The 24,942-nt window shown below is 35.3% G+C and overlaps 20 protein-coding genes across 20 annotated transcripts; 8 read left to right on the top strand and 12 right to left on the bottom strand.

The window, feature by feature from the left end:
* Positions 1-6: 6 nt before the first annotated feature.
* Positions 7-2,800, top strand: BMR1_03g01545 (conserved Plasmodium membrane protein, unknown function; the record flags this gene model as incomplete). The annotated part of the gene is made up of 3 exons (XM_012793465.1): positions 7-226; positions 307-2,065; positions 2,356-2,800. 3 exons carry the CDS (start codon positions 7-9, stop codon positions 2,798-2,800), a joined length of 2,424 nt encoding a protein of 807 aa, XP_012648919.1.
* An 8-nt stretch (positions 2,801-2,808) lies between these two features.
* Positions 2,809-4,221, top strand: BMR1_03g01540 (hypothetical protein; the record flags this gene model as incomplete). The annotated part of the gene is made up of 2 exons (XM_021481944.1): positions 2,809-2,902; positions 3,056-4,221. 2 exons carry the CDS (start codon positions 2,809-2,811, stop codon positions 4,219-4,221), a joined length of 1,260 nt encoding a protein of 419 aa, XP_021338523.1.
* Positions 4,222-4,478: 257 nt separating this feature from the next.
* BMR1_03g01535 (hypothetical protein) lies at positions 4,479-5,431 on the top strand (the record flags this gene model as incomplete). The annotated part of the gene is given in 6 exon segments (XM_021481943.1): positions 4,479-4,562; positions 4,582-4,689; positions 4,712-4,812; positions 4,833-4,980; positions 5,103-5,222; positions 5,243-5,431. 6 exon segments carry the CDS (start codon positions 4,479-4,481, stop codon positions 5,429-5,431), a joined length of 750 nt encoding a protein of 249 aa, XP_021338522.1.
* BMR1_03g01530 (hypothetical protein) lies at positions 5,667-7,112 on the bottom strand (the record flags this gene model as incomplete). The annotated part of the gene is made up of 1 exon (XM_012793462.1): positions 5,667-7,112. The coding sequence occupies one exon, from the start codon at positions 7,110-7,112 to the stop codon at positions 5,667-5,669; it is 1,446 nt and encodes a 481-aa protein (XP_012648916.1).
* A 159-nt stretch (positions 7,113-7,271) lies between these two features.
* Positions 7,272-7,871, top strand: BMR1_03g01525 (hypothetical protein; the record flags this gene model as incomplete). The annotated part of the gene is made up of 2 exons (XM_021481942.1): positions 7,272-7,302; positions 7,324-7,871. The coding sequence occupies 2 exons, from the start codon at positions 7,272-7,274 to the stop codon at positions 7,869-7,871; spliced, it is 579 nt and encodes a 192-aa protein (XP_021338521.1).
* Positions 7,872-7,987: 116 nt separating this feature from the next.
* On the bottom strand, positions 7,988-8,995 carry BMR1_03g01520 (hypothetical protein; the record flags this gene model as incomplete). The annotated part of the gene is made up of 1 exon (XM_012793460.1): positions 7,988-8,995. One exon carries the CDS (start codon positions 8,993-8,995, stop codon positions 7,988-7,990), a length of 1,008 nt encoding a protein of 335 aa, XP_012648914.1.
* A 157-nt stretch (positions 8,996-9,152) lies between these two features.
* On the top strand, positions 9,153-10,864 carry BMR1_03g01515 (T-complex protein 1 subunit theta; the record flags this gene model as incomplete). Its single annotated transcript, XM_021481941.1, has 5 exons — positions 9,153-9,485; positions 9,507-9,959; positions 9,982-10,266; positions 10,289-10,814; positions 10,836-10,864. The coding sequence occupies 5 exons, from the start codon at positions 9,153-9,155 to the stop codon at positions 10,862-10,864; spliced, it is 1,626 nt and encodes a 541-aa protein (XP_021338520.1).
* Positions 10,865-11,192: 328 nt separating this feature from the next.
* BMR1_03g01510 (hypothetical protein) lies at positions 11,193-11,738 on the bottom strand (the record flags this gene model as incomplete). The annotated part of the gene is made up of 1 exon (XM_012793458.1): positions 11,193-11,738. One exon carries the CDS (start codon positions 11,736-11,738, stop codon positions 11,193-11,195), a length of 546 nt encoding a protein of 181 aa, XP_012648912.1.
* Positions 11,739-12,038: 300 nt separating this feature from the next.
* BMR1_03g01505 (hypothetical protein) lies at positions 12,039-12,474 on the bottom strand (the record flags this gene model as incomplete). The annotated part of the gene is made up of 2 exons (XM_012793457.1): positions 12,039-12,391; positions 12,414-12,474. The coding sequence occupies 2 exons, from the start codon at positions 12,472-12,474 to the stop codon at positions 12,039-12,041; spliced, it is 414 nt and encodes a 137-aa protein (XP_012648911.1).
* Positions 12,475-12,594: 120 nt separating this feature from the next.
* Positions 12,595-13,377, top strand: BMR1_03g01500 (conserved Plasmodium protein, unknown function; the record flags this gene model as incomplete). The annotated part of the gene is made up of 2 exons (XM_021481940.1): positions 12,595-13,296; positions 13,318-13,377. The coding sequence occupies 2 exons, from the start codon at positions 12,595-12,597 to the stop codon at positions 13,375-13,377; spliced, it is 762 nt and encodes a 253-aa protein (XP_021338519.1).
* Positions 13,378-13,423: 46 nt separating this feature from the next.
* BMR1_03g01495 (hypothetical protein) lies at positions 13,424-14,023 on the top strand (the record flags this gene model as incomplete). The annotated part of the gene is made up of 1 exon (XM_012793455.1): positions 13,424-14,023. One exon carries the CDS (start codon positions 13,424-13,426, stop codon positions 14,021-14,023), a length of 600 nt encoding a protein of 199 aa, XP_012648909.1.
* Positions 14,024-14,280: 257 nt separating this feature from the next.
* BMR1_03g01490 (hypothetical protein) lies at positions 14,281-14,744 on the bottom strand (the record flags this gene model as incomplete). Its single annotated transcript, XM_021481938.1, has 5 exons — positions 14,281-14,352; positions 14,375-14,489; positions 14,512-14,567; positions 14,588-14,667; positions 14,690-14,744. 5 exons carry the CDS (start codon positions 14,742-14,744, stop codon positions 14,281-14,283), a joined length of 378 nt encoding a protein of 125 aa, XP_021338518.1.
* Positions 14,745-14,823: 79 nt separating this feature from the next.
* On the bottom strand, positions 14,824-15,525 carry BMR1_03g01479 (hypothetical protein; the record flags this gene model as incomplete). The annotated part of the gene is made up of 1 exon (XM_012793453.2): positions 14,824-15,525. One exon carries the CDS (start codon positions 15,523-15,525, stop codon positions 14,824-14,826), a length of 702 nt encoding a protein of 233 aa, XP_012648907.2.
* A 38-nt stretch (positions 15,526-15,563) lies between these two features.
* On the bottom strand, positions 15,564-16,367 carry BMR1_03g01478 (hypothetical protein; the record flags this gene model as incomplete). Its single annotated transcript, XM_021481937.1, has 1 exon — positions 15,564-16,367. The coding sequence occupies one exon, from the start codon at positions 16,365-16,367 to the stop codon at positions 15,564-15,566; it is 804 nt and encodes a 267-aa protein (XP_021338517.1).
* A 591-nt stretch (positions 16,368-16,958) lies between these two features.
* BMR1_03g01477 (pre-mRNA 3' end processing protein WDR33) lies at positions 16,959-18,632 on the bottom strand (the record flags this gene model as incomplete). The annotated part of the gene is made up of 3 exons (XM_012793452.2): positions 16,959-18,119; positions 18,277-18,387; positions 18,468-18,632. The coding sequence occupies 3 exons, from the start codon at positions 18,630-18,632 to the stop codon at positions 16,959-16,961; spliced, it is 1,437 nt and encodes a 478-aa protein (XP_012648906.2).
* A 271-nt stretch (positions 18,633-18,903) lies between these two features.
* BMR1_03g01476 (50S ribosomal protein L1) lies at positions 18,904-19,998 on the bottom strand (the record flags this gene model as incomplete). Its single annotated transcript, XM_021481936.1, has 2 exons — positions 18,904-19,190; positions 19,281-19,998. 2 exons carry the CDS (start codon positions 19,996-19,998, stop codon positions 18,904-18,906), a joined length of 1,005 nt encoding a protein of 334 aa, XP_021338516.1.
* Positions 19,999-20,045: 47 nt separating this feature from the next.
* BMR1_03g01475 (hypothetical protein) lies at positions 20,046-20,308 on the bottom strand (the record flags this gene model as incomplete). The annotated part of the gene is made up of 2 exons (XM_012793451.1): positions 20,046-20,173; positions 20,194-20,308. 2 exons carry the CDS (start codon positions 20,306-20,308, stop codon positions 20,046-20,048), a joined length of 243 nt encoding a protein of 80 aa, XP_012648905.1.
* Positions 20,309-20,444: 136 nt separating this feature from the next.
* Positions 20,445-20,816, bottom strand: BMR1_03g01470 (Tat binding protein 1(TBP-1)-interacting protein, putative; the record flags this gene model as incomplete). The annotated part of the gene is made up of 4 exons (XM_021481935.1): positions 20,445-20,494; positions 20,515-20,578; positions 20,602-20,709; positions 20,730-20,816. The coding sequence occupies 4 exons, from the start codon at positions 20,814-20,816 to the stop codon at positions 20,445-20,447; spliced, it is 309 nt and encodes a 102-aa protein (XP_021338515.1).
* Positions 20,817-20,976: 160 nt separating this feature from the next.
* Positions 20,977-21,444, bottom strand: BMR1_03g01465 (hypothetical protein; the record flags this gene model as incomplete). The annotated part of the gene is made up of 6 exons (XM_021481934.1): positions 20,977-21,044; positions 21,066-21,111; positions 21,133-21,191; positions 21,212-21,285; positions 21,306-21,329; positions 21,350-21,444. The coding sequence occupies 6 exons, from the start codon at positions 21,442-21,444 to the stop codon at positions 20,977-20,979; spliced, it is 366 nt and encodes a 121-aa protein (XP_021338514.1).
* Positions 21,485-24,421, top strand: BMR1_03g01460 (DNA gyrase subunit B; the record flags this gene model as incomplete). The annotated part of the gene is made up of 6 exons (XM_012793448.2): positions 21,485-22,431; positions 22,966-23,116; positions 23,137-23,568; positions 23,590-23,783; positions 23,870-24,296; positions 24,317-24,421. 6 exons carry the CDS (start codon positions 21,485-21,487, stop codon positions 24,419-24,421), a joined length of 2,256 nt encoding a protein of 751 aa, XP_012648902.2.

The following is a 24,942-nucleotide window of genomic DNA, read 5'->3' as shown; positions in this document are numbered from 1 at the left end:
TGTGTAATGGATATATTATCCCGCTGCAGTTCTATAAGTCATGAGTTTATCATCAAAAATGTACCTTCGCAGAACAAACTCGATCAAGCGGAGGATTTCGACACTTCATATGACAAAAATTCCCTAATTTTTTATGATAGGCTAAAAATCATTTCTTCAATCGCATTATTTATCGGGCATATTATTTTTTGTACAGGACTTTTTTATCCTATAATTATCCTTAAAGGTATGTGGCCCTTAATAGAAACAATAATTTTTAACGATTTTTCGTTGAAGTTCTTCATTTTAATAATCTATCTCACGTAGATGGAATATACTCGGATCATTCAATATTTGTTCCTCACAGTGAAACTCTTTTGCATTCGATAAAGACTCTATTTGAACAGGGTGCTTATATTACGCTTTTTGTGGCGCTAGCATTTTCTGTAACTTTGCCTTTTATAAAAATAACTCTTACAATATATGCTGTTTACAAATCAGCCTCCTACAAAAATTTGACGCTTGATATAATCAGGTCAATCAACTTCAGTGAACTTGACAACGCAAATAGGTTGAACAAATTATGCCACTGGATTTTGTTTTCTCTAAAGTCCATTTGCAAGTTCCAGTTTGTGGACTCTATAATCATTTTGTTCAATGTGGCCTTTCTCAAAAATAGCTTCATTGTGTCATCGACAGGTAAAGGAATTGTTTGTGTAATAATTTACTGCCTAATCTCAATTCCTTCTACGCAACTTCTCTACCACTCATTTTACGAAGAGTCAAAGATACTTGATAAGTGGGTTAAACGTGCAACAAATCTGAAAGATACAGAATTAAATTTAGGGGAGGAGAACTATATATTCGCTGAAATATCAGTTGTTTTTTTTTCTATGATCATGATATTTTCCTCCATAGTTGTTCTATCGCATGAAAAGTTATTTTTTGTGGGATTCACCATTGATTCCACTAAGAAGTTTATTATTGGCGGCTCAGAATTCTCATATATGGAAATAATTTCAACGCTTTATAATGATCCTATTTTCCTTTTCTCGTATTTTATTCTCCTGGTGTTAGGTATCATAATACCCGCTATTCAAACTGCATGCTTTTTATTTGGAATTATATTATATAATTTGCACTTGAAAATCACTGATCGGTCGAAGATGAAGAGGCGATTTGGGATTGGTAAAAAGCTTAAGTCCTTGAGCATAAAATTGGTACGCCGGTTATTATACATCGCGCAAGTTTTATCGGATTGGGCTTGTGCAGATGTAATTGCCCTAGCTTTGATTGCCACTAGATCGAACCTCGTTACTGCACCTAGGGTCATTGCCCGTGTCCCGCCGAGCTATTCCATATCAGCTTTCTACATGCTTATATCATTAGGTCTATCCTCATTTTCCATACAAATACTTTTAAACCATAGATTTGTATACAAGATTATTGATGACTATGATGAGTTAGAATCGGATATTAATTCCAGTCAGATCCCATCAATAAGCCAATCTATTATTCATGCGAATACAAAAAATATGACATCCACGAATGTATCTATCGTCGAAAACTATGGGTTTCAAGATAAAGATTCACGCATTTCAGGAATTTCCGACAATATGGAGGGCAGAAATTCCATGAAAGAAACTTTAGTTAACTATGCGGAGGCCAGATCCAACATTAACTTGTCGATACCGCCTGTCTGCACGAATAATATACAAAACACATCTTCCATCGGTAAACGGATAGATAAATTCCCTGCTATCATAATTAATTCATTGGCATGCATATTGGTGAGCATCAGCGTATTATATTCATATAAGTACAATGTTAATCCTATTGTACTCAATATCAGTAGTATCCAAAAGTTTATGGATGATAGTGGGTCAGAAATGTTTTATTTGATGCGGAAAAATCTTCCTGCCAGTGCCGGGGTATGCTCAATTGATGGCGTGAAAGCCCCGACGCCTTGTTCTGACATTGGCAATATCTATGTGACAAAGAGCGTCCTGTATTTCAATGTGCCCTGGATTACCGGAATTGACACTATTCGACTAACAGCAACCAGCATTAAATCATCTGGAGATAGGTAAGTACTTAATCGTTTTACAATATATAACCCCATCGGTATTTACAAAATATCCTAACATGTTTGAATCTGTTGAATGTTTATGATATTCTATCATTTCAGTTATACCATAAATTATGTAATGGAACTGATATACACGTATTTTTCCACGTTAAAATGTCACACTCGTATTAATATTCTATTTTCAATATAATATGATCATGTTTAATAAAATCTAACGTTTATTAAACATGATCATATTTAAATATTACATCTAGTAAAATCTACTAAATTTGCTATGGTTCACTCAGAATAAAACTTGATTTTATGTTCAGATTTGGTAAATTGAGTATTTATAGCATCGTGGGCTCATACATATTTTCAAAAATCCACGAATTATACCGAGGGTACGACGCGTGTTGTGGAGTAAATGTGGGAATGAACGTTAAAATCAGTTTGAAGTGTTCAAATACGGAGCCTGTAATTAGCGATATAAAAATCCAATTGATACGTCTGTCAAATGTGCATTTGGGGAAGTTGATTGAAGATATGGTCAACAAGTTTTTAGACGTGAGGAAGTTTTTGGATTCCAAGATCACGTCTGAGGCCAATAAGTTTTTGGATCCTCAAAACAAATTTATTTATTACCAGGATATGAACTTATCAGTGCAGGATCTGATGAACTATCTGGTCAAAGTGAACGCACCGGCAGGATTGATCTGTCGCGACAATACCGCTGCACCCGGTGCACAGTAGCCATCGTCATGAATTTTCTTCCTCTTAGTTTGTATTTATTATTATTTGCACTAGTCAATGTCAACACATTAGTTCTATCTAATAGTAACAGTTCAGGAAAAGGTAAGTATCATAGCTGCAAAGTACGTTGGGCGTCCTATGGCTGTCTGCGTGTGTAAATCGCATCTATAAATTGTGTGAAGTGTATGTGTGTTAATTGGCTTCATAGTGAAAATACCACATAAATTAAACTAAAATGATGATGTTGTAATGTAGGGGTGAGTAAATCGGAGGGGGGAGAGGGGCTGGATGTCGTGGTCAAGACCAACCATTCAGCCCAGTCTGATTCCACTAATAATGAAATTTCTGACGGCAGGACATCTATTAATGATGAAAAAAAGGTGAATAAGGAGGATTCTTCTGGTAGCGATAGTTCTGTCGAATCTTCTGGCAGCGGAGAAAAGGAAGGCGCTAAAGTAGGCAATAAGGAGGATGAAGAGAAAAATGAACATAAAAGTGATGAGAAAAATGAACATAAAAGTGATGAGAAAAATACGCCTGTTGACGATAAAAACAATGCTGAGAGTGGCCCTAAAGAACAGACCACTGACGCTGCTACTGGTGACTCAGTGAAACATAGCGAATTTGAAGAGTATAAGAAGGAGGAGGGTGAAAAGGTTGACAAACTTGCCAAGGACGAGCAAGCTAAATATGAAGACCTAGAAGCCAAAGTGGCCAAATTAACCGAAAGTGTCAATGTTATTGAGAAATTTGAAGAGAAGCTGGCGAGTATCAAACCAGTGACTCAAGAAACCCAATCAAAAACACAACAGAAAGTACCAGGACAGCAGGGTAAAGCTGAATCAGCAAATATCATAACATTTAGTAAAGCTAGTTTTAACTGTCCTTTGGATTGTACAGGTTGCAGTAATGGTGTCGGCAAAAACTTCTTTTGCAAGGGAACAATTTGCAAGCCATACAAGAACCTAACAGATTTTTCCTGTGAGCAGGGGTTAACTATGTGCGGGGTATTTAATGTAAATGACAATCAGACATTCAACCTTATATCATCAAATAGCAGTAGTAGAACTTTACAATCATTCGAGGTACAAGGGTCAAATATGAATCCATGTGTAGAGTTGTTGGTAGTCCCCAACAGCTATGTATGTGATAGGATGAATATAAACGTTTTGGAACAGGAATCGCAAAAAATTTTAGATCCAAACTTTATCTCCACTATTTTTCCTACCGGGATCAGATTTGACAATTTGCTCATCAATGCCGCCCCTGGCAACTATAAAGTATGCATGGCGCAATACTCAAATGACAGCAGATTGGCAGGATCATTCGTATCTTCCTTAGGAAATTTATTCAACAGGTTATCAAACCCTCCCCCGCAGCTCATAAGCATACAGCAAGCCGGCACGATCATTCTTACTTAACTTTTGTGGTGTGTATTAATTTCTGAAAACTCACTCCGTGATTATGTAATAATAGTGTGATAATTTCGCGTGTGATTGTGTGAATCACTTACTAATTTAGTAGATGTATAATAACGTTAAATATGAATACCACTTTATATACGTGGGGCTATGTGTTAAACCATTATCCATTGGGTCTGCAGTTATTGAATGTATGATAATCTTTACCTGAGCATGAAATTCACTAACTTGACGATGATTTGGTCTAAATTTATCTGATGGGCAATACTGTTAGTCAAAGTAATGATGATTATCCCAATCTCCAGCAAAGAATAATCACATATCCCACAGATGACGATGAAGTAACTTCCACTTACTCAGAACCAGGCTTCGAATACTCATATGTGTGGAATCAGACGGGTCAAGCACAATGTTAAGGAGTTAAGCGTACCAATATATGTCTATCCTAAGACTATTTCCATCACATTTGTATACAACATATTTTATTTAGAAAAACAAATTACTGCATATACACTTTAAGTACAGGTCCTTTACTACGGTGAAATTGGATGTGTATTTGGCTCTACAAATCGATTCAAATAAATTACCCAGGTAAATGCCTAATGAATCAGTCTAACTAACTCAATTTACACATGCGAATTACGTGATGATAACGCCGAATTTAGCAGCCAACCAATTAAAATTGATAGTGAGAGATATGAGATGCTCTTTTACAATAGCGATAAAAATTACATACCCATAGCGATAGCTTTGGGGAAGGTATGTTCGAATGGTTTATCCATTTTTATACATTTTATACGAATACGCCATGACCAATGATGCCTCCATTAAACAGCTATTTTCAACTCTATACTTCCGCACATGGCCAAATGCTTATGCAGGAACAAATATGTTACTTAATTTATGGCGGTTTCCATCCGAAAACAACTTCGGAAGAAATGTTGAGCTGTGGTACCACATGTAATTATATCGTTGTTGATTCATTAATCTATGAAATAAAGGTTGATGACAGTTTATGCAGGAGGTTTATGGTACTAAAAGTGATAATGGAGATGTTTGTTGCATCTGTCTTTCAGGGAAAAGAAATGTAATAACTATCCCTTGTTATCATTGTTGCATTTGCACCCAGTGTAGCAAGAATCCTTGTGTAAAAAAAAGTGGGTGTCCAATTTGCAGGAGTTCTATCAATGGTTTTATTGAGATTGATTGATATATCATCGGATCTTTGAAAAAAATGTACATAATTTTCCATATCGACTAGTCACGAACATAGGTGCTAGCTAGAATAGATATTAGTTAGTGTAGTATTAACTGCAGAAATGGCACAAACATAATGTGCGTGATGGCATTTGTCAATAAGACAATGGTTAAATTATATATTACACCGAAGTTAGGCTACACATATATCATCCGAATTTGGCTGTTGGATTGAGCATAATTGATATTTATCCATCACCAGCATGATCTTTGACTTTAATATCCACACTTCTAGAATCCTTATGGTACAATTCAAAAAAATTGGAGTATCTGCGCACCAGACCCCTAGCGTCTCCCAAAAAAAACGAATCAGAAAATTCGTCCAAGTGCATACACAATATTGGTACCTGGTTATCGCCATTATTAGTTTCATCTTTCTGTGAAACAAATCGCTTAATTAGGGTCCATGCAAATTGTGTGCCCTCCTTACGCTCCAATTTGCGCAAGCAAATTGATCCGTCCATTCCAGCCACTACGAGTATGCAAGTTCTGGCTGAAAGAGAGTAGTCATAAGTATCATAAAGAAGTAGAGTTGAAATGGGGAATCCACAAGTGAGGATATTTGATGTAATTATTCTTAGACAGTTAAAGGTACAAATGTCACGTACCATCAAATAATCATTTCCCAGCAACACCAGTGCAATCTCGTGTATCCTTGAAAATTGGATATTTGTAGCAACGTATTTGCTATCAGCAACTTGTAGTGACGTGTGATGCAATACTGTAAATTCAGGTGTCGACAGCACAATCAGAGTGCTATCGCCAAAAGCAATCCAAAGATTGTTCTTAAATGCCACATTCATAGCACAGGTGAATAGCCCATCAGTTTGTGTGTTGGGAAAATTTTTATTGCATATGTATTCGTTCTGTTTAATAAAGTCATCATTGTATAAAGATTCTAAAGCTTTTGGTGTATAAGTATCCGAATCCAAATCCTTAGGAATATACAAATCAAAATCATCTACTCCCTTAAACAATACTTTCATTAGGGTCATGCCTGGTACTTGGTAGAGGAATATATGACCAAAAATATTACCAGCGGCTATATATTCGACATAACCTCCAACAGGCGAGATTACAGATAAAATGGTAAACTCCACTGCTTTATCTTCGTAATAATGTGAGGTATCTGCCATGAGAAGCTGTTCAAAATTTTCTGATAGATGCACAAATATTTTGCCACATTGAGTAGCGTAAAAAATGCACTTGCCAATTCCACCAATAGAACCAAAGGATACGGTAGTTATTGCAATTGGGTGGGTTGATTTGTGCTGGAGTAGTTTGTGTTCGTCTTTAAAGCGTTGCAGTGAATTGGGATTTACCACAATCAATGAACCACAAGTGGTGTTGGAAAGATTGGTTGATTTAGCATAATGTAGGCCAATAACAGGGCCCAAATGGACAAAAATATTATCTTTTGTCGAATCTGCACCATAATATGGAGACATCTTACTGTAAAAATCATCTACACCGTTGTTATAAGTTGTTAGGTTGTAAATTTTGGAGATGATTTTGCCTAGTTGCCATTTATTTTTCTTTTCTATATTCCTTAGATAGTTATCTATGTGTTCATCCGATGAAGGGGGATATATAGAGATGTTATCGCATATTTCGCGCTCACATATATCCCCCATGGCACTATATTATTAAAGTGGTATAGCACCTACACCACATGAGGTGATATGACTAATTTTTAATTTTACGTTAACATAAAACAGATTTTATACAAAAAGCAAACTAAGCACTGTGGCAGTGCTTAGTTTCCTGATGTTTGGTTTGGTGATTAGTGTTACATGAACCAAACGCTTAGTTGTTCGCTAAATGGTAATACTTTGGGTCAAATAGGATTGATTTCCAGTTTGGCGTTTGTATCCCCTGATAATTGTGTTGCTTCTAATTGGATTTTAGCAAATGTACCTTCAGAAAATGCTTCAGAGGCGTTTTTAACTATTAAAACTCAACTACATACTATTACTGATACAAAACACATATTAAATGTCATGAATCTTATTGGCCAATTGGGTAATAATAAAAATTATGCTTCGGTTATTAAACAACACTCATTTCAAATATTAGCGCATTTGCTAACCCATATCACTGACCCTGAAATTGTCAATGCTATAATCGCAATAGCAAATTCCTGGGCGAATACAGGTCTGATAGATAATGAACAGTTGGAATCCATTATGGATCCTTCTAAGGCAGCAGATTATGATGAAAATTTGACTGCAGGTCAAATTGCTCATTTGATAAATGAATGTAAGAAGTCAGTAAATTGGGTACCATATACGCCAATAGATTACCGCCAACCTAACATTAGTATCTCTAGTGTTGATAGTCAGCAGATAACGAAACTGGTGGATCAATGCCTAGAAGAAGTGGAAAAATTATAGCTATCTACATATATGGTAATAACTTTTAAAAATTAAATTCTATAGACAATCGGTAATCCATATTTATATCTATAATTATTAAGACACATTACAAAATATCCAATGTTATACGCAAATTACCTAGAAAGCAATATGTCAATAGAATATCTGGTACCCATGACTGGCAATTCGTAACAGATTTTGGAATTGCCACCGAATAAATCACTAAACTCATTAACCTGTAACAACTCTTGAAGAGAATTTATAACCTTTTTGGCCGTGTCACTAGTATTCGTATGACGATATTGACCCCTAAGTGGGGTTTTCAGTAATTCGTTCATAGCTATTAGTTGTCTCATATGTAACTTACGTAAGTTATTGCGGATCACATGGTCATCATATGTTACAATGCAGCCACTTTTGCAGTAACTGCTATGTGAAAATAATTTTATTGCCATTGAAAAATCTTCCAAAGCCCTATTCCCACCGACAATTGACCATGCTATCCTATCCTCATCATTCCCCTTGCGTAAGCAATAACGAATTCTTTTCCTGCAATGCATAATCAGAGTACCTATTGTGTAATAGTACTTGTAGCAGGTGTAAAAGGGGTAGATTTCGTGTATTGCAATGAATCGCCACAGTAATTGACATAAATCTTGCGCGGCAAGTGAAACTAGTGTTTTCTGGTTTGTCAATAACTGGTTAAAAATAGTATATATTCTGTCATTCAATAAGTCACTTTTATGTAGTGATTCTAATATTGTTAGTATGGCCCTAGGGCTGCAACCTTTTAGATAAATGTTGTTTAGTAACAAACTAGCAAAGTCTGGGTCTAGATATCCATTATTGGAATAACAGTGTAACAATGCCAGTGCAGTTTTACCGATTACCGACCTAGTTTCTTTGTCTATATGGTTAAGTGAGTTAACTTTACTTATTAATGCTGTGGATTGTATTTTGAGTAGATAAAGCGGAGTACAGTCATTGTATATATCAGCGTTGGATTGATTTCTGGCTGAATCCAAAATATTTTTCAGTAAAATTGTTAAATTATTTGTTTTTGAAGCTATTTTACGCGTTTTTTGCGTTAACAAATATAGTATATGTTGTGAAATTTGTTTAGAGTGTATACTAATGTGCATAACAAAATATGTCACAAACAATCATGTAATATGTGGTAATTTGGTGCTAACTGTTACATTTTTATAAATTTAAATTTATACAATCTGGTTATATAATGGAGTATTATATGTATGGCATTGACACAAGGTTATTAGTGGGGGTGTTAGTATTAAACTGATGTTCGCTCAACGGCTGGGCGCCCGCGCCATCATGCGGGATGGTTCCCGTATATTTGGTCAATCAGATTCGACCCTAACTCGCAACATTGAAGCCTGTAATACAATAGCCACGATGCTCAAAACTTGTCTAGGTCCAAATTCCATGAACAAGCTCATAGTTAATCATATCAATAAGCGTTTTGTGACATCAGACGCCATTACTATATTGGAACAGTTGGAAGTACAACATCCCGCTGCTAAAATTCTGGTAATTGCGGCACAAGCTTTGCATTCTGAGTTTGGAGATGGTGTCAACTTTCTAGTCATATTTGCCGGTGAATTATTGAACAACGTATGTAAATGATTTATATAGGCTGGATTTCTTATTGATCAGGGGCTGCATTTGAACGATGTAATCAAAGGTTATGAAATGGCCCATGAGAAGTGCCTTGAGTTGATGAGCGAGCTAGTGGCTTACACCTGCAAAGATTTACACTCAAACATTCAACTACAATTGGCGATAAAGGGCGCTGTATGTTCTCGGCAAAATGCTTTAATTGCTGGAGTGGACAAATTAGTAGCTGAAGCTGCATCCATGATAATGCCAAGAGACCCAAAACTATTTGATATAGACTCGATACGCGTTTCTAAAATTGTAGGGGGGAGTACCGAAACTTCATTCGTCATAAATGGAATGGCTTTGCTACAAGATACAAGTGGAAGTGTCAAATCTTGCAAAAATACTAAAGTGCTGGTGCTTGGTACGGGTTTTGAAACGCACACCACGGAAGCTAAAGGGACTGTATTGTTTACAAATGCCGAAGAGGTAATTAAATGATGTAATGTAGCTGTTAAATTATTCTAAAGGTGAAGATGATCAACTGGAAAAGATTGTGAAAGGGATTAAGGATTTGGATGTTGGTTGCATAATTGTGAATGGAAGTGTCTCCGAAATGGCAATACACTTCGCTAACAAGTACCAAATACTAGTCATCAAAGTTGTTTCAAAATTCGATGCACGCCGCTTATGCAGATTGTTAGGAGCCACTGCACTGGCCAGAATGGAAATACCTACAAAAGATGACTTAGGCAGCGTATCCTCTATTGATGTTATTGAAATGTCTTCACAAAAGGTGTGTAAATAATTAATTTTAGGTCACTATAATAAATGCCACTGATAACCGTGTGGTGTCCATAATTCTAAAGGGGGCAACAATGAACGTTTTAGATGAGCTAGAAAGGGCCATTGATGATGGTATATGCTGCATCAAGTCTATGACAAAGGATGCTAGGTTTTTAGCAGGAGCAGGCTCCACCGAAATGGAGTTATCAGTACAACTGACTAACTGGGCAAAACAATTGAGTGGAATGGAAAAACATTCAGCGCTGAAGTTTGCGGAGGCATTGCAAATAATCCCCAACACTTTGGCTGCAAACGAAGGTTTTAATGCTGCAGATGTTGTTACATTATTGTATGCTAGTCATGTTAAGGGCAACAAATTTGCTTGCGTCAACGTATCCTCCAGCAACTCTGAGTGTCTATCTGATGCCACCGAATTATCAATCTATGACCACTACAATATGAAGATGTATGCGATTAAACTGGCTTTTGAGGCGGTAATTACGGTTTTGGGCATTGACCAGGTGATAATGGCCAAGCCCGCAGGCGGTCCTAAGCCACGTGAGTCAAATTATCACTCAGGCGACCCAGGGCCCCCGGATTTAGATTAGTTGAATTGTTTTAGTAATTATATCTAAAAGTATAACAATGAAGTACAAAGCCTGACGTTATTTAATATGATTAATTTCAAGTATTAAGAATATTTATTCGGCAACTATTTATTATTGCTGATTAGTGGTTATTTGGTAATTGTTTGGAGACCGTTTAGACACTAGAGACTATTATAATTGGTGGTACAATTGTTTGTAGTCTTAAACACTTAAATTAATTGGTTATTATTGGCACTGATGGTTACAAATAATAATTATTATTTGCTAGTAGTCAATAAATACTCTTTGTATGTCACTGGTTTTGATGCTAAATAATTATATATTATCCTCAAAATTTGAATCTTTGCAATTTCAAATCCTCACTAGGATTGTATCTATATTTATGGTCATGATACCTCTTGAAGGGATTACTATTTATTAGGTAATCGAATAGGTCTCGTAGAATCACTCTAGAGGCCAATTTATCTATTATTGATAGATTGTTAGCATCGTTGATTGCTGTGTCGAAGTATGTCTTAGACAGTGGGATACCTGTCTTAGTACGATTTTTAATTTGTGTTGTTAAATAAATGATTATTGATTCCTCAACATTATTAAGTTTTGTCTTCAAATATGATAATGAGACATTATCTATTGTTTTGGTAGATTCTAGTGCCAGTTTGTGATGTTCTGTCACTAATGGTGTGATTACATCAAAAAATTCCTTTTCAACAATAATAATAAGGGTTGCCTGAAACCATTTAATCATGCGGGCAATATAAGTATGCCATTTTATCACATTGATAGCAATGTTATTACTGTCACTAGAAGTAACTACCTTGGCATATTCTATATTACTAGTTATTGATACTATCTGAGCGAATTGAAATTTCATTTGCCAAATTGTAGAAGGCATCCATAAGTGAGTATTTGAGTGATTCAATACTAAATTGATTGTAAATAATTACATTCTAACGAGTTTCCGTGAGTGTATCAATGTCTGTGCGAATAAATTTATTAATTCGTATGTAAGTAGACATTCCCTTTCATAAAGAATGTTTTCTAGTAATTCTAGAAAAAGAAATTGGGATTTTTTTAACTAAATTGTTTTTAATCGGCAATTAAATATATAGTTATGTATAATAATAAATACATTCAATATATAGCCAAATATACATGTACACACATAGATATATTAATATACCACACTAACATTAGATATCATGTGATCAGTGATTAGCAGATTAAACTGCTTAAGTGGGTATATAATACTAAATTTGAGATTGTGTAGATTTAATAGGTGCATTGTAGATTTCTTTGCTAGTATGATTGATGTCTTTGGACCAAAAAGAATTTTGTACCCATTATATACATTTACATTTTGATAGCAATTTTGTTGTACAATATTACCACAGTTACTATATACAAAATCCATTTTTCCATCTAATTTATCACTCTGTAGACTTAAATCGGTGTTATTGACCATCAAATTTTTAATAGCAGATAGTTGATTAATTATAGATCCATTGGGTATTTGTGCCGTTGTATCTAGTATAAGTGTTTGATTGACCTTCAATGGATTCTACAAAAGTCAAATTAATTGTTTCGTACAGTATAAAGTATTTAAACATTGTATAGTAACTTCGACTCATGGCACTAGATATCATACCTGTTCATTCCTTAACTAACTAAACAACATCGACCATATATTACAACTTTTAATAGATTATGGAAACTATAATTAATTTGTTATGTTTAATGTGAAATTGGACTACAACAAATCACAAACCAATATGAACTGCATGGAATCTAGAGTTCAACAGTATAAAGAGTATTTGAGGAATGATAATGGGAAGTTGGTTTCTAGAATAAAAAGACCTATAATTTTAGACAATGTTTCACCCAATGAAATATACATAACTAGAAGAACTCCCCTATGCGTTTATTACAAACGCGCCATCACTTTACTTCGCCAACAATTAGTATGTTACTTGTGCCAAATGGACGCCGCTAATTGCGAAAAAATAGGGGTTTGTCACAATGAGGAATTGTATGAGCTGATGCAAGATAGGAATTGCAATCTGAAGGGGCTGCTGAGGGGAGATGCCTCTTGGGGGACAAGGGGTATCCGGATCCATGCGGCTGGGGCTTGTATTAAATCGGCTTTCTACCTACTCCAGGACATTTTACAGCACTATTACCAGCAATTACAGTCACAACAAGAAATTTCTCTGTCACAGAAATCTAAGAAAAAATCTGAAAGATTTGTCCAGGCCCCAACACTATGCGATGGCGATTTTGGCTCTACAGAAAAAAATATATCAAATTTTTTGAACATAAAAATTACCAGCAATTCATTAATATGTACAGATGATTTATATATCAACACTGACAGTGTTAATGATGTGAGTAATACATCTAATGGAATGAATGATATTGACGCTACAATAGAGGTGAGGAGAAATTAATTTCAGCACGTAGAAAATAACAGATACATTTCCACAGTCACAATAGAGATGTGCATAAACATGTAAAATAGACACTTTACTAATTCTAACCTAAAAAATGAAATAGCTTAGTATGGATTCTGACAGGGGGCCATCACCTACCAACAGGATTCCGCTGATCACCAATGTATATAAGACACTAAAGGGTTACAAGCATTTTAGGAAGCTTGAAAAGCTAATTAAAAGTAAAAGTAAATCCCAACAAAATGAAATCAGTGAATGTGTGGATGAGAATACACCCATTCACAATTTGACCCCCAGTTCAATTGCCAATTCTGCCGTCAGCAATTTAGCTAATTGTTCAAATTGTACAACCAGTACTAATTCTATTAGTTCAAAAGACCTACATGACTATAGACAATCTGATATGAGTAAAGGATGCCTAGATGATGACATACTTGAACAACTTGTGAGGGTCGAACATGAGCGAGCCCACTTAACGAATGTGCATGATACATATGAAATAGGAAATTCCACACCTAGTACAGAAATTTGCAAATGCAACATATGTAGCTTCTATAACGGTTCAACTCCCCCCGCAATGACTGGAATTGACCCAGAAATGTACCCCAAATGTATATACAAAAGTGTTGGTGCTCATGGGATACATGGTATTAAACGGAAGATTATTGGCGCCAAAAAGTCTCTCTACAAATATATAACGAATCTTTAACATCTTTACAACTGAAGTTTGTTTCATTTTAAAATATAGTGGCAAACTTAAGATCGTAAATAATGAAGTAATGTAATAAAGTGATTTAATCTTGCAATACACATATTATTTAGTATAGTGATTTGGCGATGTATGATTAAAAATCTCCATTATTTTACAATAAAATTTAAATGGGTTTATTATTCCGAGCAAATTCATTTTTATGCGACAAACACAACGAACCAGGTAGATAACATCACTATATTCAGTTATTTCAGTTATACATTTGGTGTCGTAAAAAAAGTAGATAATTCTTTGAGGATTAGCTTATTTGAATATTCTGTGTTTTCCTATATGAATGTGTGTTGTTACGTGCAACTTTATACATAAAAGTAGATACAACTCGGTCTCCAAGGGAGATTTTATTGATGCGAAGTCCTTGTACCTCTCAATCAGACAGCGACACAAAGCCTTAAATTCCTGAGATCTATCCATAAATAATCATATACCTATCGCCTAATAGTGTTTTACAATCGTAACATCCAAAATTGTAGCTAGATTGGACCTATATGAGAGAATTATTACAAGGTTCCCAATTTTCCCATCAAATGTCACGAATAATTGTACAGTATCACTGTAAAAGATTGCACTAGCTTTGTATGTAACTATATGAGACTGGTGTTTTACAATTATCTATGACGAAAGTGTGAGTTTTGATTAATGGATAATCGTTGCCAGGCATAGCAGATGACAGTTATGATAACAATTGTAGCATATGGAAGTTTGTAATTTATAAGTAAATAGCTATTTATTGTGTATAATTAACTATACTCAATTAATGCTGCTGGATCTACTAGCATGTACCAGGGAAACCAGCCTCGCTGTTTGGAACTTTGGGCACTAGCGTATACCCAACCTTTATGCCTGGCCATCAAAATAACAGGCATACCTTTTCTAAGACACAAGTACACAAAATTATATTTGGTACCGTCATTTGATGATGAATTGTTTAATTGTACACAAGTGCTGCCGTTCCAATCCCAAAGGACTATTGTCTTAATGAATTTTGAAGGGTCGAGAATCACTCCATTATTTTTGAACATTGGAAGGAATTTGAGGATTTTATATATGCGATTAAAAGCTTCAATTTTCAGACATCTACAATTCTCACCATTCATCAAGGTCACCTCTTCAAAATCTTCCTCCTCCGATTGGGAATCATTGCTAACCAGATCACAATCTGAAAAGTCAGGAAATGGCGTTTTCAGCAAGGAATTTGATATCTTTTTTTCGATAGTATCCACTTGCTTAGTGTTGTTATGGTTTAGGCCTAAAATGATATCTATATCTCTTAGCAGTGATTCGCCACCCTTAGAGATGGGCAAATCCAATTTAAGTGACCCTTGCTGCGATTTATCCCCTTCATACTTGCATAATCCGTAACTGTCATTGTTATTTAATTTCTGAGACTCATTTATGCGATTATCACTACTATTGCCTGCATGAACGCTTCCATCAGGCATATGTGCTCAGTGCGTCGCGTTATATACATATAGGACCACTAGGGTGGGGTATCCGTATCACTAATTAAAGTGACACTAGTGGTGCTAGTAATGCTGTTTGCATTAGGTATTGAGTCCGAACTGAATTGGTCGCTAATTCCTGCATTGTAAACTTGCTCCATGACCATTTTGGCATTGTTCACAATATTCATTGCATACAGTGTTATGTTTGAATGCCACATCTTGAAGGGTTTATTAGTCAATATGTCATCTTCACGGTTATATGTCCCAATTACAGGATTAGATGAAGCAATTTTATTTATTTCTCTTAAATTATACAAGCTTGACTCATCCGACTCCGTGATTATACTAGTTTGACTGTCGTCACTACTGTCTGTATCGCTGGTATCATTGACGATACATTCCTCATTTAAAGCGTTTATAGCTGTGATTTTTGTTGTAGGTTTAGTCTTCGTGTTGGACATGTTAGATTTGTTTTCATTTTTTGGTGAATCTCCCGAATCAGTAGGTGAAGGGGGCGATTTATTGCTGGGAAATTTATGTCTGCGATTGGTTATGATAGGGTGACCATACATGGCCCACTCTGTCTTAGGCCTTGACTTGTACAAATGTTCATTATATTCTGTTATTGGATCACAGAATTTGGAGTCAATCTGCAAAAAATTTCTGGCTTCACTTGCAGTTATGGAAGGGGTTCTGGCAATGGTTAGTGCTTTGCTGGCCATTGGGTTCTGGAACCATAAACATAATGATCTTTTTGATATACTACTTGTTTCCACATCATTATTCATTAAGAGGTAATATTTTTTATAGAGAAAGTTCACAGATGGGTCACTTGCCATCTTGTGCACCAGTACAGCTCATTGTATTATCAATATTATTTCAGTAGAGTTGTCATTGGCCTATGAATACATTTATATCCTGGTAAATGGTTATTTTTACATGTTTTACGCACCATTTATCCATTAATACCGGATTTATGCAATTATATATGTTGTTGTTAAAAAGAATTCATCTGTTAATAGCATCTTTTCTACTACATATTAACGCAACACTTGTATATTTGCATATCACTAATATTTATTGGCATACTTTACATTTTGTACCAAGGAATGGTTTATTCTTGGCGGTTCTAAGCCCATATAGACTTAATATGCACATTATATTTTTACTCGTGCGAAACATTTCTATTATACAATCATAAAATCGAGATTCATAAAAATTTAGTTCTAAAGTCAGATTTATTGTAATTATGAATCCGATGATCTAGAGTACATTCACAATTATTGGATTTCACAACTTTAAATTGGCTTCAAGTCCCAATTGTAAATGAAAAAACTATTAACACTTGGTACAATTACACAATTAAAAATAATTTATCGCAAACACACCGCAATAAATTACAGTAAATAAAAATTTGACAAGTTTCATCACTAATCTTGATGCTTGGCTCTGAAATTTTCCATACTGGCCAAGTCACCAATCCTCCACCCGTTAACAGCCCCGCTATGCGATTTAAATCGGGATACTGAAAAGGGACAAGAAGGAGAAGAGCCACCTGCAGCTTCTACCGCTATTACCGCGGCGCTCTTTTGCCACTCCTGCTGCTTGTAATGTATGTCTTGCAGCATCTTAACGTTCAAGCAGTGGCCCCTAATGCCTCCAGGAGGAGATCTACACCAAAATCTCACAAACTTGTCATCGCTACAAGAGGCCAGTAAGTGACCCAATGGGTGCCAAGCCATAGACAGAGTACATACGTCACGGTCTGGTAGTTGAGGTAGGTTGATATGCAACAACTTCATCTCCTGATGCAAATCCGTAGTGTAGTACATTATGCGAGACTTGTTATCTGCAACACTAAATATATTGGTTTGGATGGGATGCCATGCAATGCTGCTGGGGAAGCATGGCTGGGGGTATTTGACATGTGTAGGCTCATCTTGCACCTGAGGGAGCTTGTGCACTTGTGTAGGTGTAGTTAATAGACGCAGGTCCCATACTTTGACCATTCCATCCCTCCCAGCACTTAGTAAAGCGTTGCTTATGTTTGTGTGCGCCTTTGGGTTGAATTGAATTTTGTTGACTGCCGATTTGTGTGCGTGAATTGTGGCAGCACTACCATCAGCCCTTGGATCCCATAAATGAATACAGTTTGTCCTAGTTCCAGCAGCTACTAAGGCCATAGTTGTGTGCCATTGAAGGCAAGTGGCACTGGAAGCGTCGATATGCTCACCAGTGAGACGGCGTTCTATTGCACGTTTGCTGACATCCCAAATGATTGGAGCAAATGAGTCTGCGCAACCGGCAAGTTTACTGGCATTCGGTGATAGCGATAGGTCATAAACAGTCTTGGAGAACCCCTCAAAAATCTTGGTATCTAGCAAACTTAAAGCTTGAGATAGCAGGGCAACCTTGCCATATTCATCACCTGCTACTAATAGGTCACCAGTGGGAGCCCATTCCAGAGCAGTGACACTGCCACTACTTACGGGGAATCTTTTTATGTCTTCAAAGTGGAAGGTTAGTCCATTCCAGACGATGAGCTTGCCTCCTTGAGTACCAGCTAGAAGGGATTTGCCGTTAGGGAACCACTGAATGATAGGACATACTAGGTAATTTTATTTTATTGAAAATAAAATTACTTGTAGATAGATGACATTTTCGATAGATGGCTAACAATACAAAGTGTTTTATTATCAACAATAGTATTTATGCAGATGTATTTTGTATGTAATTGTGGTTGCTTACCTTGAGTACAACGTTGGGAAATTTATTTCGGTTTGATGCAGCATGTGAAAGATGCGCTGGTATAGCACAGTAGTCGTTTGGGATGCCAGAAAAGTATTGTACGGGTAGTAACTATATTATGTGATTGTCGATGGTCATTTTATGGTGTTTTAAATAAAAAAAATCAGGTATATATCCTTTTATATACTTACTTGGTGATAATAAAATGGGTGGTCACGATAATAGACCCTAGTATTCCTCTTGGCATATTTGGCATCAGTTAGTAGGGGTAATAGACTGGCGTAGCCATCAACGGTCAAGCGATCAATGCCGGTACGAAATTGGACCGGTGGACCAACATAAATATCTTCATTCATTGCATATACAAATAATAAAGGGCTTTTTTGAATTTTTTATAAATTTTTCAATAAAACAAATGTTTCACTGGGGTTAAGTAAATGTGCTGTTAATTAGTCTTCGTTTGTCCCCTTGAAATTTTATGAGATATCTAATATTATTGGTCTACAATCAATCCTAGCGCATGGATATATATAAGCCTTAAAATAGTGTATATATACTGTAGATATTGTATATTTATTGTATGTGATAAGCCCCCTATGGTAATATTGAATAATGTACTGTAATAAACTAATTGATAGCTCCTATCTCTTTCAAACTTAAACGGTATGAGGGTCCCATACTGGATGATATTATTGCTTTGCGGATGAATTTTTTTGAAGCATATGGGGGTTTATTAGCTTTCAAGTTTTTAATTAATGCCAATATATTACTTCTTATCTCATCTGTACTCATCGACAGGTCGGCAATGTTACACTTTATATCGCCTGTAGTTTCAGCACAAAGTGTAAAAGTGTTAAATTCACGAAACAATTTGAGTCTCTCTTCAACCTCAAGCCATCCGTTACACAATGTACCTGTGTTAGGTATGTTGGTATATTAAAAAATTGATTAGAAAGAGAAATTATTAATTAATTCATACATTATTGACACTAAATTGATCATACCAGATGATTCAGATGGCATCAATTTCTTAGACCCAAGCCTTTTGCCTACACTAGCCAATTTATGTACAACGTCTATAGACGTTATCAGTACGTCAATGTTTGGTCGTTTTTCAAGCTTAAATTTGTCAATTAGTGCTGTATCTCCGACAAAATCTGCCCCTTCAAAATTGTACCTTTGCACCACGTCCTCAGGAGCAAATATAGCAATTTTGGTCCTTTTAGATTTGAGTGATTTGTAGGGTAGTGTGATTAATCTTGAGAAGCTTCCCGCTCTATTTTTAGCCTTTCCTGGTTTTAAGACAAACCTAAGTACTATATCCACGCCCTCTACAAAATTTACCTTTGAAATTGTCTTTAATCTATCAATACATTCAGTAAGGGGGTAGATTTTGCCTGCCTCTGGCAATAAATCTTTGAATTTTAATAACCTTTTCTTTAATGGTTTCTGAACCAGTTGTTTAGGATCAGATATCCGTTTGAATTTCTGTTCTATGATCCCTTCCGCCTCTTCTAATATGTATTTCTGTGGAAGACCAAGTGTATTGGCAGTTTCCACAAACTCTTCTTTTGAAACCAAGGAATTTGGTGATTTATCGCGTTTTTTAACCAACAGACGTAGATTGCTACCGTTCCAACGTGTAAAATCAAAACTATTGCTAAAACTAACACAAATTAATGGCTTCAATAATATGGTTAAAATTAGAGGTATATATAACATAACCCATCAGGTTAACTGGCGCCACACAGTCCCAGTATCAGAATATGTTATGTGCTGTTAATGTGAGGGTCATCCTCTATGTCCATCTCTTGTAATAGCTGTGTTGATGGTATTTCTGTCATGCTACTAATTGTAATGATGAGTTGTTCACAAAATTTCTTCCTCTTGTACCACTCTGCATAAACTATTTGCTACCTGCATGTACCTTTTCATGGAGAGATTTAATTCTTCCGATTTCATCTAAAAGTTGATTATTTTCATCATAATCAGGGCTGCTAACACTGATTTCTCTATTATTATTGCCATTCATTTCACTAACTCTCTCACGGCATACGCACCTTTCAATTTAATACATGCTAGTTCATTTCTCAATCGCACTAACTCTTCAACATCAGAGCTGTAATTGCTCAATTTAACATTTTTATTCCTAAAAATCACTAATTTTTCTAATTCAAACAAGTTTCACCCTTGACACTAGCTATTTTATCTTCCAATTCTACGTACAAGTCTACATGCCTTTAACATCAGCCAATATTTTATCTGTATTGCTTGGAAGTGTATTTTGGTTTATCATATAACCCTTTGTCACTATTTGCGTGATACCTTTACTTTTCCAAATTCTTTGCACATGATTTTACCATCGTTTGTCAGCCTATCTAAACACTTAAGAAGTTGGGGTTTTGGAATTGCTCGTTTTATGTTTTCAAATATCTACATATTAGTTATGATACCATCATGGGTGAATAGGGCCTGTTTTCACGCCGCAAATAATCAAGTATCAATTCTAGCTCAGTGTAAGTTATTGGTTTAGATGCCATATATCTAATGCTATTTTATCTATTAATCGGTAATAATTAGTTACAATTGCGCAAGGAAATTTTCAACCAATTTAAGAATTTATGTGGCAAACTTAAAAATTAATCATGAAGTTAATGAAAAAATATTTAATTAGTTAATGGGAAAATTGAACACATAATCTTACAGATTGTGAGTTAATTTAGCATTGGGTGCCACCAGTTGCTTCTTAACAACATTTTGTTTGATTTCTGTGTGAAAATGACAAGTACTGGATATAATATTGCGTTCCTTTGCGATAACTTCTAGTAGAGATAACTAAGTCAATTAATTTCTTACAGCGTCATATTTCATACTGTTGTCTGCTTCATCGATTTCCCGCTCAAAATCCTTAATTTCTACATAAAATTTGCATTACCATGCGCCTTTTGAGTTTCATATTTCCAATCCTTTGGCATCTCCTCATAGTAAACATTTAGAACAGGCAATGCACTGGGTGTGTGACATCTTACATATCGTATGTTTCCTCTGGTTGACTAAATCTACATAAACTCACTCCATAACGAAATTTTCTCTGCCATCAATTGCACTAATTGCATATGTTAGTTTATATGTAATGAGATTAATAATTAACAGATAATACAACATCATTCGGTGTGTAAGGTGGGGTACATTGCTATATAAATGGGTTATGCAATTGTATATGATACATAACTGCGCCAGAACTGCGTGGATCACATATTTTTTTTGCACATTCACACTATCGCAACAATTTAAACATAATAGATACAACAAACACCACTCTCTCCTCCACTTTTATTCTAATTATAATAGATTAGCTGCTGATTCATTCGGTAATAGCTATGGATCGGAAGATATACTTGTTCTACAAGGTTTAGATGCAGTTAGGAAGCGGCCTGGCATGTATATAGGGGATACTGGTACCTATGGATTACATCACCTACTGTTCGAAGTCATAGACAATTCAATTGACGAACATATGGCTGGAGCTTGTACTAAGATTAACATAACATTATTTCCCAATGGATCTATTGAGGTTGAGGATAATGGAAGAGGGATTCCAGTTGACATATGCTCTCAAACTAATAAGTCTGCCTTGGAAACGGTACTAACAATGTTACATTCCGGTGGCAAATTTGTTGATTCGGATAACATTTCCAGCCCTTACAAATTCTCATCTGGCCTACATGGCGTTGGTTTGTCTGTTGTAAATGCTCTATGTGAATTTCTTGAGGTTACAGTTAAAAGGAATGGAAAATCTTACATCATAAAGTTGTCACGAGGAAACGTAGTTTCCGATTTGAAAATTGACAGGAAATGCAAAAACACTGGGACTAAGATAGTTTTCAAACCTGACTACAGAGATATATTTGTGAAAAATCATGAACATATAGATGGGAAATTTTGCCCTTCCTGTGCCTCAGCTTATGACGCAGACATTATTGTTAAACGGCTAAGAGAGCTCTCATTTTTAAATCCCAAGTTGCAAATTAACCTTATAGACAACAGAAATGATGGTGAAAAGGTTACTTTTCATTCAAAAAATGGATTGAAGGACTTCTTGCAATATCTGATGAAAGATAATGTCCCGATTCATAAGCAAGCTTCATATATTGGGTGAGCTCAGATTTTATCACATTTTTTAAAATAATTCCACAACACTTGTTAAATATTACACTGTTTGACATTTATAATTTAAATCTATCCAATTGTTGGAGTTAATGCATATAATATCATCTTATTGAAATTTATGTGTTAACTTGAGCAGTAATTTGCTTTAAAATAATTAATTGAATTCTATGGGTTGTAAAATTATATTTCAAACATTGATTTATAATAAATATAAATGAGACTATATTTTAGTGAACAGTATATTAATTAATCGCAATGACAATTAATACGTTGTTATTATCACGCATAATTTTCAATTATTGTAATTAAATAATCTTAACAATTCGTTTGTTAGCACAGCATATACATCAACAAATACTATTACTTCCATTAATATAATTATAGACATTTGGATAATGATCAAATGAATTTCTCTAAATAAATATCATCTCGACCTTATTAAGTAATTGAATAATCATTTTTGCTTTAATATTTACGTATAGTTACCTGATGATTTATTTAATAAACTGTATAATGTAGTATAAATGAGACCATTGGCGGGATCCAAGTAAATGCTGCCATTGGCTGGGCACAAGACTCGTACTCTACAAACATACTCAGTTTTGCAAATAATATCAACACGCTTGAAGGTGGATCTCATATTGATGGCTTTAAGACAGCAGTTACAAAGGTAATTCACAGCTAATTTAGTGTGTTAATGCATCTTTCAAACGGGCTGGGTATTTAAAGGACAAGTTACCACTATATTCCGGTGAACATATCAGAGAGGGTATCTATGCTATTGTATCAGTTAAACTAATGAATGCGGAATTTCAGGGACAAACCAAAACTAAGCTAGGAAACGCAGAAGCGAGGTCAGCAGTTGAGAAAGCTGTAATGACCGAATTATCTCGTATATTTGACAAACAAAGTAGTTTATTGAATGCGTTGTTTAAGAAAGTACATGCAACAAAGCAGGCTAATGACGCAGCTAAGCTAACTAAGGATATGATTAGAGACAAACATAGCTCCCTAATCGCATCTGCGTTGCCAACAAAGCTGAGCGATTGTACTATGAATGATTGTGAAAAAACTGAATTATTTATAGTGGAAGGTGAGAGCGCTGCTGGTAATGCCAAACAAGTAAGTTTTTATATTACATAGGCCCGTAACAGAAACTTTCAGGCAATTTTACCGCTTCGCGGTAAAATTATGAACATCGAAAAAGTATCCAAGGACACCCGTCTAATTGAAAATGTAGAGATCAAGAATTTACTTACTGCCATTGGTATCCAATGCGACCCTAATAAATCCGAAATAACAGATGATGAGGTCACATCAAAACAGAACCATCCGAGGTATTTATCATAATAGATATGTTCATTATAGTCAATTGCACTGTATCATTGTGATATTGAAATATTGTACTATTCCTTTAATGTAGATATGGAAAAATAATACTACTCACTGATGCCGATGTTGATGGGACCCACCTTAGAGTTTTACTACTAGGGTTAATTTTCAGACTCTGTCCTTCATTGTATACAAATGGTAGGGTATACGCTGCATGCCCACCTTTGTATAGAGTTTCAAATGCCAAAGGATCAAAATCTAACGAATATTACCTGTGGGATGAATCGCAGCTACCAGTCAAGTTGACCCCGAAATCATCCATAAAAATGTCAACAGAAGAGGAACTTAGTGAAGGAAAATATGACTACGGTGAATCAACTAGTAGATCTAATAATAAAAATGTTATAATCCAACGATTCAAAGGTTTAGGCGAGATGATGGCCCATCAGCTTTGGTCAACTACTATGAACCCGGATACAAGAATACTCAACAAAATAACAGTATCCGATGCAAAACAGGTATGTAACGAGTGATTTAGGCTTCTGATATGTTGGAATTGCTGATGGGCAATGACATACAGGCCCGAAAGAATTACATCTTTGATCACGCAGAAACGTTTAATATTGGTGATTTGGATATGTGAAGTATTTCTCCAATGGTATTAATATTTTCCAACAAGTTGAAAAGCTCTCATGAGAAATGTAATTTATTAATGTAGTATAAAGAGGCGATAATTATATTTGTATAATTATGTATAATTCACTTAATCAGTTAAATGATCATCCATTCCACATGTTAAAGGGATCATTTAATTATTTCTTCCAAAAGTATGAAGATGAATCCAATATATTACGGTTTAAACATTTAGATAACGTCTAATCATTTTAATCTTATATTAATTATTAACTACGTGAAATTATGGATTACATACGAACTGCTAGTTAACTATTGGTATTCAGGCTAGCTTTACAAATAATATCAGTAGTAGTTTAATAGATTACAGTGTTCACCCATTAGTTTCATGGATAATATTTAAAATTTTGATTAATTAAGTGATATGATATGATTTTATCCGCGGAATCTGACACGTTATTGATTATATATGACAATTAATTGCATCATATGCGTATACAATTTGTGAAATAATAAGAATCTTGCAAATAA

Source organism: Babesia microti, chromosome III (assembly GCF_000691945.2).
Source record: "Babesia microti strain RI chromosome III, complete genome".
NCBI classification, from domain to species: domain Eukaryota; phylum Apicomplexa; class Aconoidasida; order Piroplasmida; family Babesiidae; genus Babesia; species Babesia microti.
Note: the sequence above shows the minus strand (reverse complement) of the source record. Positions and strands in the feature narration are given on the sequence as shown.